At 43.4% G+C, this 11731-nt stretch overlaps 1 protein-coding gene across 4 annotated transcripts in view; it reads left to right on the top strand.

Annotated features, from left to right (window-relative positions):
- The window catches only part of ARHGAP22 (Rho GTPase activating protein 22), a 368091-nt gene that overhangs the window by 89275 nt on the left and 267085 nt on the right, over positions 1–11731 (top strand). Inside the window, exon 1 of one of the 4 annotated variants that reach the window (XM_019502553.1) lies at positions 4410–4746. The exons of the other annotated variants lie outside the window; for them this stretch is intronic. Coding sequence (XP_019358098.1) covers positions 4695–4746 — 52 coding nt within the window. The 5' untranslated portion in view covers positions 4410–4694. Of the gene's footprint in view, positions 1–4409; positions 4747–11731 lie in introns of those variants that run through there. 4 annotated transcript variants of the gene reach the window in all.

The raw sequence follows: 11731 nt of genomic DNA, 5'->3' as shown, positions 1-11731 counted from the left end.
ATTCGTTTTCAGCATATTGCGATGTATTGCAGTTTACATGTGCCCGGTTAAGTGGATTTACAGATTATATTATCTAGTTTTAACTAAACTAACCCTCACAAAATGGACAAGTGGCTTAAAAAGATTCCTGCAAAGAAACCACGGATTGAAGATAATACCAATAATGAGAGCACAAGCGGACAACAAGAAAATGGCAGAGCTAACACTTCTCCTACTCCTAGTACGAGCTCTTGTCAGCCACATTACAAGGTAAAAACAATGACAATTTAATTTCTATTTTTGTGTATGTTTTATAATGTACATAATATATTAGTACAGTAGTACATGTATATAATTTATAAATAAATAAATATACATATATTGGGGGTGCGTGCTCAAAAATTTTTTACTGAAAGGGGTGCGCGATCAAAAAAGTTTGGAGACCACTGACTTAGAACATTGAAAATGGGATGTTTGTGTTTTCCTAACTCCCTTTGCTCTAAAATGCCAGATGTGTGTGTGCATATATGCACTTGTGTGCACACACACTTAAAAAAATGTGTGAAGACTTTTATATATACAGTGGCCTTTCTCTTATGATCTGGATGGATTTGGCATGAATATAGGTGTATGGATGGGCCACACAGATGCATGCACCCACACACATTTTGGGTGGTATTTCAAAATATTGGCCCAGCTGTGTTTGCATTGAAGTGGGTGGGGGTAAACCCCCATTGTCTTTAAAGTGAGAAATGTTAAACTAGTGCAACGTGCCCAGCCTATGTGCAAATAATCAATGCCCATTTTAAAACTTGTACAATGACAAAAGTGCATTCATGTACCTTGTGGTTACCACATTAGGAGATTTCCCTTCCTTTATGAGCACATGTGAAAATTAGTACTTTGAAATTGTTTCTGTTTTTAGTGTATCATGGCATTTCACTGTATCTGCAGCCCAGAGGCAGCTGACCCTTCTTCTGTGACCATTTAAATTAACCACATGTAGTTTAATGTTCAGTAGGAAGTGCAGAAAAGCTTCTCATCACTTTCTCAGTGTCTTGTGACACTTCAGTAGATTTAGTTGTAAATATTTCATAAATGGAAAAACAAAACTTCATAATATGTTGTTCATTTCCTACTAAGTAGTGTGTATGATTTAAGATGGTTAAAAGCTTAGCAAGTGCTAGAGACCGGCTAGGGGCTGCTCTGAATTGTGGCAGGTGATAGCAGCTCCTCTCAGGGATGACGGCCAGGTAGGAATTGCTGGTGTACAGAGTGCCTGGCCACAGCGTCTCTTGGCTCCTTTCTGACTTTGCAGTGTCACTGCTAAGACCATGTATCTGGAGACTGGCATTTTTATGTAAATATTCCAGCAGGGGAAAGCCTAGCCTTTCCTATAGACTGCTTGGACTTTGGTTTTTGTTCAGTTCAGGGAATGTTGCCAAAACAATGCCCAGATACTGCTAACAGGTGGCTTGTATGTCTACCCTCCCACTGCTTGGCTGGAAAGTGATCTCAGCAAATGGATTTTGTTATGGAGGAAAGATTTGGTTCTTTTTTTGTTACTTGCATAAGGAGAAAACAGCAGTTTGTGCAACTGAAATATTTCTGAGAAGCCATCTACTAACGCATTTTTAAGAGGATTTTCCTGTCTACAGAGTTTATATGAGACTAGCTTGCACTTCTCCTCCAAGTAAGAGAAACAAGCAGATACCAACAACGACAGAATAACTCATTCCTTTGCAGCAACCAGTTTGGAAGAGTTGGACTTGGATTTCCTGGAAGCTGGTATTTTGTGAATGCTGCTGCTGTTTGTCACTGATTAATGCTGACATTTTGGTTAGCTCAAACTAACAATAACAGAGTGCCAAGCAGAGACCTCTTTGCAAGAACTACCTAGACAACAAATCTTGAGTGATAAGGCAGCAAGAAAACACCTGCCCCTTAATTCAGTCTGTTTGCATTCTGGTTTTATGGCCAAATCTTGAGAGCTACTGAGCATTTGAAATTCCCATGGAAATCAATATGAGTTGCATGTTCTGGACAGCTTCCAGGATCAAGTTTTCCTACATATTCAAATTATTTTTCAGGACTTTAGTCCTCTATAAGTTTGTCGTATGTGTTTGTTGTCTCTTGCTGCCTCGCTCTCAGATCCTCAGTATGTTTTCAACAGTGTTATGAATGAAACTGAGCCTTCCCCTTTAGAGCTTCTGCCCACTAGGACAAATTTTCATTTCTATCTCATCCTGTCTCTTGTTTGTGCCTCTTAAACTAATTTTCATTATTTAAGCCTGCACTCCTAACTCTTTAAATCAGGGATGGGCAATTATTTTGGGCCGTGGGCTGCTTACTGAGTTTCGGCAAGCCATCGAGGGCTGCATGCCAGGCAGCCCAGGGCAGATTAATATTAATTTTCTAAATTTTTTAGGAGCCCTGCAGGCCAGATAGAATGGCCTGGTGGGCCACATCCAGCCCCCGGGTCACATTTTCATAGTTTCATAGTTGGTAGGGTCGGAAGGGACCTCAGAAGATCATTTTGCCCACCCCTGCTTTAAATGGACCCAGTGAGCACATCTACATGAGACGTTTACTGCTGACTAATTAGCTCCACAGTAAATATCACTGTCTGCATGTGAGGTACTGTTATAATGGAGTAAACTAATTAACTCTGCTGTAGATTAGTACTGCCAGACACACGCACTGTCCTATGGTGGAGTTATTTACTCCGCCACAAGTAACATGTAGACACTGACCCAGCTGGCTTGCTCATGAGGGTGCTTCAGTGCAGGCAGTGCCTGCGGGCTAGCTCCACACTGAAGCACCCTCATGCTCTAGCCAGCCCCTCCATAGCACACTGAGCTGGGTTGGAGCAGCCCCGGACTGGCAGGCTGACTCTCCAGGCTGGCAGGCTGGCCTGTGTCCCCTGCCAATTGGGGCTGCTCCAGCCCAGCTCAATGTGCTGCGGTCCTGGGGACACATGTAAACACTGCACCCAAGAACAACTAACTCCAGCCCAAACTGCATCAGAGTTTATTCAGCTGCATTAATTTTACATGTAGATGCACCCAGCGTGCATGAAAAGCACTGGACAAAACAAAGCTACAGTATTGCATTGTAAAGCATGCATCAGGGCCTTATTTAACTAAGCAGTGAATCTTCAAGAAACAGGGGCTCACTGCCTGTTTAAAGCAGAAGGCTGAATGGCTTAGAACAGTGGTTCTCAACCTTTTTTCTACTGGGACCTATTTGCAAAGATCCATGGCCTGTCGTGATCCACACCTTGCTGGCCCTGCCAGTGCCCAACCCCCAGTTCCCCATCTCCTCAGGCCATGCTGGTATCCCTCACTCCCAGCCTGCAGCCTCTGCCTCCACCAGCCCTGCCAGAGGGGTCCCCAGCTGTCCCCATCGCGTTTGAGCTGGAGCACAGTGGCTGTGGTGGCTCCTGCTCTTGCTGGTGGCAGTGAAGCAAATCTGGCCCCAGCACGGGCTGGAGGGAGGAGGGAGAGGCCTGTAGCACTCCCCCTGTGCTGGGCTGGGCCTGCCGTGTTGCGCCCCCCCCAGCAACATCTCCCAGCCCGCCACCCTGCGAACCCAGCCACGCAGCTTCACCTGTTCTCTTCCTCTGCTGGAAGGGCCAGGCGTGTCCCCACCACCCCTCTGCCCTGCTGCAGCTCTCAGCCTTTTGAAATATTCTTGCGACCCGCTTTTGGGTTGTGACCTATGTGTTGAGAAACACTGGCCTAGAAAACAAGCCTGAGTCTAGAGCACCAGCAAGCATATGCTTGATGGATATTGTTTATCGTTGATCCCAAAACAAGCATCAAAATGCAATCAGCATCGAGTCTTTGCGGCTTGTGTTTCAATGAGTTAATGCCATTAGAAGTGGGCATTTAAACAACCCCCGTAGAAGACTGCCACAGTAGTGCTGGCCTTTGTGAGACGCAGGGTCCCAACACGCCCTGCATGCTTACCAATCTCTACAGAGATTCTCAGAGATACGCAGTTAAGGTTTTAAGCTAAGGAATGGGAGTGTAGTAATACAGCCCTTTCTTCTCCTGACATGGTTTTGCATGAGGTTAAATGGCCTTTCTAGTGTTTTTTTATGCACTTAGGGTTTACATTCAGAGTCTGTCTGCTGCCCTCTGGCTATCTGAGAACAAGCATCTGCTGCTCACATAAAGCCCCCTCTCGTGGCCTTTCACTTGTTCAAAGAGGGCAGAGTATAATTAATAAGCACTGGAAGTTTAATAGGCAAGTGAGGCAGTGAAATTCTGAGATCTATGCAGGGTCAGCCAGAAATATAGGAGTTAAAGGAGGGGAGACCCAGGGCAACAATCTGCTAGTTCTCAAATTGATTAGCAGGGTCTGTTTGTGTTTGGGATGTTAGTGGTACTTGGCAGAGAATGACGCTGGGCTGCACATCTTAGAGGGTTGGTGCTAGTTGGGAAACAAGGAGGGAAAACTGTCCAGTCAATAGTTACAGACCTGAAGGGCAGACGGAGAGAACAGCATGTCTTAACATCAGCACAGCTTAGCACAGCCGATGGCCCGGGAGAACTCCCTTTGAGTGCAGCAAGGTAACTGCAGCCCTTTGCACCCTCCCCTGGCACCCACTGCATAGGATGCTGGTTTCGGTACCTGCCCAGTGAAGAGCAGACTTGCTTGAGCAATGAAAGTGCACTGCTGCTGTGGTTTTCAGAGACGTTTCACTTGAGATGGGGCTGTGCTGCTGCAAGGACTGGAAGGGCTGCTCTCAGGAACCCAAAGGTAACTTTGCTTTTCAAAGGTTGTACAGGAAGCTTGCTAGCAGAGTTAAGACCGGTCCCCCTCCTCCCCCTCCCACTCCACCACTCGCCCTTTGGCAGCTATTTTGTACAGAATAATTGCTTCTGGAATAGTATTACCTTGCTGCTTCACTAACCCCCACTGTCCTTGCAAAGACTCTTCTCTGTGAAGTTCGGTTTTAATGTCTTGATGTCCACTTCAGTCGGGACGGAGTCATTCCTTTTGTTTTTCCTTTTTACCATAACTCCGAGCTGCATGAGCAATGTTATTTGGCTGCTGTGCTGAACCCTTTCTAAGTGCCAGCTTCTGAACTGGAACAAGCAATTGGGAGATGCTGGCTGAAGGTGGGAGGAGGCAGTTGTTACTTTCATTTTCTATGATCTCAAGGGTCAATTGGCATTAATGTATGACATGAATTTCACAGCTTCTGAGTCCAGGATGCAATCCATGTTCTGCATATTTGCTTATGGGTCAAAATTGAGGATTAAAGTTTGGAGTCTTCATATTATTCCTAGTCCAGTCCTACCTACCATAGCCCAGTTTGAATGTGACATAGGTTTCAGCAGCACAAGGTGTGGAGAACTGAGCTGATTTTCTGTATTTTCTGATCACCTCAAATCCCTTGCAAAGTGCAGTTATATCTAATTGGTGCATGAAACAGCAGTAGTATTACATCTCTGTTGGTGTGAATTGCATTTAGAATGCAACTTAATTTTTCTTCTTTTTCCCAACTGCAAAGTGAATCCTGACAAATAAACTGTGAACTACACCCTAAAGGGTCACATCCAATGAACTGCATTTCCCATTTCTTTCCATTTATGTCCTGTAAGACTTACATTTCGTGAAGATTCAGACTTCTAAGGGCTTCACGTGGCAGCTATGGTCTCCTCCAAGCAAAAGTCCTAAATGGTCTCAAATCCTGTATCCCCCTAAGGATCATAAGTGCTTTCTGAATGCTCGTCTGTCCATCAGGACTGGAACTAGATATTCTTTTAGCAAAGATAGAAGGCGATGGCTGTTTAAATTTATCTGTGCCTTTTTGGACTACTTACAAACAGGGACACTGACAGCAATTTTATAGCTGTATTTATATACTGAAAAGAGCAGTGAGATTTGGCATCTAAACAGTTAATATAGCTATTGAGATTTCTTTTCATTGACTGTTTTAGATTGAAAAATGTCTTTCTGACAAGAAAGAAAACTTCACAAGAAAACTATCTTTTTAATGAAGATTTTGGAGATTTGTTGAAAAAAATAATAATGTGGGTAGAATTCATAAGAAAGCCCAAAATATTTTAGCTTTTTGATAGTTGAAATGACATTTTTTATTTCTGAGCCACCAAATATCAAAATGTTGGTGGTTCATATTAGAAATCAAAAAGTGTTCCCTTTCTTTAAAAGTGTTCACAGTAAATGAAGTACTCATTTACTTTTCAGCTTTATCCTTCCAAGTCATCATTTTAGCTGTTGTAGGTTGCTAAAAGGCTTTTGTTTTATTTTCTCTTTTCATTCTTAAAGTAAAATAGAAATATTAGTATAGAAATGTTTGGCTTCTATATATATATCGCACCACAGTATCACTCCAGTGAGTTGTATATTAGTGTATGGAAGTTACTTTAAATTAAATAAATGGTATTATATGAAAAACAAAGCTAAATGAAGCACCAGTATCATGAGGTGATGTCTATCAAATCAGGTACTGCATAAAGTGGATTTGCACTGCAATAATTAGAACCAGGTGAATAACAATTTATCTGCCTCCAACCTCTCATATGGGAGCTCAGAGTCAAGGAGTGTCACATCAGAATGATCATAAACCTTGTTAAAATTAACTCAGAAGCACTGGACACAATTAACTCAATTTTAGGAGTGACTGACCCTTCTGGAGGGTACCCAAATCAGGCCTAGGATGAGACCTCTTACATTTTTTTCTGGAGATGGGCCCAATCCAAAATGCCAGCTCCATGCAACCCTGAGCTCTGTATCTTAATTAAGGGAAGGTTTGAACCCAGGGGCCAAAATCTTTGACCCTAGTTATGCCAGTGTGAATCCAGAGTCACTCCATTGACTTTGGTTAAGTTACTCAACTTTAATGCTGGGGTGATACCAGAATTCTGGCTCTGGGTCTCCAAAAGGCCCCCATGGCCCACCATGCCACTCCCTTTCTGAGTTTTCCACCTTCTTTTAATATAGTGGTAGCCATTGATCCTCCTGGATCATGGTGTATGCATGAAGGCTACACCAGACCTTTGTTGCATATGCCTGGGCAGGAATATTTTTGGAGGAGTGAAGGCTGCCCAGACCTGCCATTTTCTCGTTAAGCCACTGAGACAGAATCCAAAGACCAGATGTTGGGTGCCTCCATGGCTGTAATTGTATAAGTGCCTGGGAATTGAACCCAGGTCTGCTGCCTGGTAAACAAAGAGTCTTCCACTGGACCACAGGGTACTCCTTTTTTTTAAAAAGAGAGAGCATTTTAGCTGACACATTTCTTTGAGGCTCTGACATATCAAGGGCGGGTGTCAGAGCACCATTAAGCCTGCCACACGTTTCTGCCAAATGGAGATGAAAGTCCAGCATTAAGTTGTGCTTTATATATATAGAGTCACCTAACCAATCAGAGTTCTCAAAGTGAGTATACAGTACTCTCACAAATTCAGGGATTTCTTTCAAGTCTAGCCCACTGAAGGCCCTGCCACAGGTTAGCTTTTATTTTGAAAATATCCTTGGTTGTACCTTCTTCACGATCTAAACCTTTCCCACTTTAACAATTCTTTTAGACTGTGTCAAGGGCACCATCAATTCCAGTTTGCTGCCCGATATTGATTGTGGACAAACGAGATTTTTACAAAACTGAAGACTGACATATGCTTTGCTACTGTGTCAACCCACCCTAAGAAGAGCTGCATGGCCTGGATAGGTTCCATCTCTGTCTGCACTGGGGAGAGGCTTGACTTACAGTGCTGTGATCCAGATTTTGAATCTAGGTATTTGAAGATGGATTGTCTCTCAGCATTTTGGTGTAACCATTTAGGAATCTTAAGTAATCTTTAGGATTTCAGATCTCTCCACAACATGGGGGTGCTGGCAGCTGGGTTTATATAATACACACAGGTGTATCTATATGAGATGTTTACTGCAGTTGCCTAAGTAGCTCTAGAGAAAACATCTCGGCATCTACACATGCAGCCCTATTAGTCTGCAGAAAACTAATACACTGCAGGAAGGCAGTACTTGTATTTCCAAGTACTACCCTGTTGCGTTGTTTTTCTTGTCCACAGCACAAGTTTTTTTCATGCACAGCAATGAATGTGTAGAGGCTGACCCAGATGGTTGGGGCATGAGGGTGCTTCAGTGCAGGGGCTGCCTGTGAGCTAGCCCTGCACTAAAGCACCCTCATGCCCCAGTCACCCCTCTGCAGCATGCTGAGCTGGGTCAGAGCATTCCCTGGCTGGCAGGCTGCCCCTACCCAGTCCCCCTGCCAGCCAAGGCTGCTCTGACCCTGTTCAACATGCTGCAGCCCCAGGGAGCAATAAATTTCAGCATTATACGTCCCAGAGTATATTGCTTTGAATTAACTGCACATGTAGATGCGCCCACAAAAAAACTGGTTCTCATCTTCCATGCTGCTTTTACACCATTGTATCTCTTTGGCCTCAAGGGAGGTTCTCTTTGTTGCTGCTGCTGTGGCAGCTCAATCTGTCAGGAAGTCTTTCTGTTGTTGGCAAATGCCTTCAGAGCTTGCTTTGTGCTACTGCTCCTTTGGCCTTTTGCCCATGTACTTCAACAGATACAGTTCATTGGTGAGCTATGAGAATCTTTGGGGTAGATGTAGGTGGGTGGGTATGGCTTGGAGTCAGGGAGCTAATGGTTGGGCTTCTGCTTCATCCTACCAGCTTTTGCCTTGGCAAAAAGGATATCTGGGCCTGACATGTCAGGCACAGACAGGATTGGCCTGAGAGTAGATTACTATTCTTGGGGAGCAATTTTATGCAGAACAAACCATATGATTATCTATGGTCTCCAGGATACTGGAATAGCAAGAGACCAGTATGGAAATTTTCTTTGTCCTAAAATGGTTGTGAACAAACTTATTGTGCTTGCCTTGCATATCAGAAGGGAGAAGAGACCTAAAAGCGCTCTTGGTTGAATGGGAACCTCTTCAATGGAAAAGCTGTAAAGTAGAAATAAGTAACAAACATCATTTTCGGCAGTGGTTATATGATTGGCTTTGTCCTGCTGGGCAGAGGCACTGAAACATCCCCGTAGCCTATCCAGTACCAGGATGTGGGTTTGGACAGTTTGGCCGCTGTTGTCAATAAAAATGATGGTAAGCCTTTGTTTTTCACAGGAATTTGAGTGAAAAACTGCTGTTTACCCTTTCAGTAATACTGCCGATTTGTAGTCCATCACTGATTTCCTTCAGCCAGCCATTCTCCGAGGTTTATTCATTTTATTTAATCACACTCATTCCATTTTCTCTGGATTTTTAGCAGCTGCTGTTCACTTATGATGGTTATAGAAACGTGTGTATGTTACAGGGTGTTGCAAATATTTTCTTGTAAGTGACTTTCCAGTGGAGTAATATAATGATGGACATCAGCAAATATTCCCTTTGCCACCATTAAATTAGCCATCAGTTTGCCCCTCATTAACCTCGCTAGGAGATCTGCAGTGCTTTCACTGTCATAGAAACAAGCCCAGGTGAATTGACAAGTATGAGTTCCAAGCCCTGGCAGTCATGAGGGAGACCTTCCAGGTTTGCAGACAGCTGTCATATGACCATTGGGCTTTAACAAGGATTACAGTGGGTGTTGCTGATATTCAGAATTTCTCTGCACCGTGTGTTTAAGAAGGTGCAAAGTCCTGAGAGGGACTGGAAAGAGAAGCACAAGAGAAGACTGGGAAGAGTAGCACAATGGGACTGGGGTTTATTTGAAGAACTAAAGATAACGGGGGTTTCCAAAGAGAAGCTGTAATCTGAGGTAGGGAGAGGGGTGAGCAGCAGGGAAAGCTGTTAAAATAATAAATTTATCCCTTCAAAGAATGAGGAGCTTCTAATACTGGCACAGAGAAGACAAGAAAATGGTATTTAGCAAACATTATTATTACTAATTATTTTAGACTTTAACGTCTTCTGGCTAGTGATCTCAAGATACTGTGCAAACACCAACTTGAGTCTCCTTGTATTACTCTAATAAATTAAGGAATGAATCTATCCTAAATGACAAATTTGGGAAGTTTCTATGTCTCTTTTGCTCTTTTTCTTGCTTTTTCTTCTTATTTTCCAGATCCTTTTTGCAGCTTTCCTAGTTCTCATAAAGAAACTTTCTAACCAAACATTGTTAAATGCTGGCTGTGATTTTACTCATTTGGCTCTTCCTTGGAGAGTCTGCTAGACTATGCTGACCTGTAGAATAAAGGAGTGTATAGTAGTTGCAATTTGGGGTCAGGCAGGGAGAAGGTATAGGCATGGATCTCTGTCATATTGCAACATCATTTCTTTCATAGGAGATGTTAGTTTTGCCTTTCTTTAGTGGGACCCTATGCCCTTTTAATACAGCTTATACTTATAGTAGAGGGGCACATTCCACACTATTAAATAAAGTTACTCATCTCAGCAGCTAGTCCATTTACTGTGATAACAGTGAGAATTGGATAGTTTTGTGGGAGTTTTCTGATTTGATAACTTATGTGCATGTCTGTTTTTTCAATGACAGTCTTGTGTTCTAGGAGCTTTGTATTACACTACTACAAAATCAGTCATTTCTTTTTAAGATGCTTTCATCTGGAAGGAAAAAATGCAATATGTCTTGGAGGTTATGGTTAGTGCTAAAGTCTAGCTTTAGGGTTAGACTTAGTGTTAGACACACAGGTCCCCCGAGAGAGACTCCATAGGCTTTGAGCCTACATTAACCCTTTCACAGCTGCTACCGAATTAAGGTTTTTACGGCCACTATTTGTATGCAGATTAGTGGCATCTTTAAGAGGGTTACCATTATACTTAGTACAGTGGCCATGTGGGTCTGTCAGTTGGCAGCCTGACATGGCCAAACTGCTCTGGTCAGAGATGTCTGGGAGAGTCCTTCGGTGCCACAGAGGCATGTTGTGTGGTGGCCCAAGAAGGATTTCCAGCCATAATTACAGGCCAAAACGAGTTCCTTAGTGCGCTGGGCAAGTCTCTGGTCAGAGATGTCCAGGAGAGTCCCCTGGTACCACAGTGTCATGGTGTGGGTTGGGCCAAGAAGGATTTCCAACCATTAACCCAACCGAACCCGGTTCCTTATTCGAGCCCATATACTTAGCACAATGGGTATAGGGGGACTGTCAGTTGGTAACATGAGACACGCAAACCACACTTTGGGCCGGGCAAGACTCTGGTCAGAGAGGTCTAGGAGAGTTCCCCGGTGCCAAAGAGACATGGTGTAGGGTGGCCCAAGAAGGATTTCTAGACATAATCCCAGTCCAATACCAGTTCCCTATTTGAGCCCGTATCCTTAGTACAGAGCCTGGCACGACCAAACCATCAGTGTTCTTTGGGACAGTCCCCAGTGGCATCTACAGGAAATCTGGGGTGGCCCAAGAAGTAGTTTGCCCCATATTCCCATCCTAAGCTGGTCTTCATTTAGAGCTCTGTACTTGATGCAGGATATTATTTTACATATTAATAAGTAAATATGCATAGCTAATGAAATTCTGTCTCTTTAGGAGGTGTAATTCATTAATAACAAGCTTTTACTATGTATAGATTAGCTTTGAGAAAAGGAACCAGGAATAAGAAATAAGGAACCGGAAATAAGCAACCAATAGTTTTCTCATACTCATAAACCTCATAATTTTATCACACTCAGCACAACCTCCTCCCCACCCCCTCTCTGTGTCCAGGGTACAGAAGTAACTAGTTAATGCTCTGGTAGATAACTGAGGCACTCATCAAGGGAAACCCTAGCTGTTGTCTGGTAAATCT

Source organism: Gavialis gangeticus, unplaced genomic scaffold (assembly GCF_001723915.1).
Source record: "Gavialis gangeticus isolate Ggan-Ray unplaced genomic scaffold, GavGan_comp1, whole genome shotgun sequence".
In the NCBI taxonomy this organism is placed as follows: domain Eukaryota; kingdom Metazoa; phylum Chordata; order Crocodylia; family Gavialidae; genus Gavialis; species Gavialis gangeticus.
Note: the sequence above shows the minus strand (reverse complement) of the source record. Positions and strands in the feature narration are given on the sequence as shown.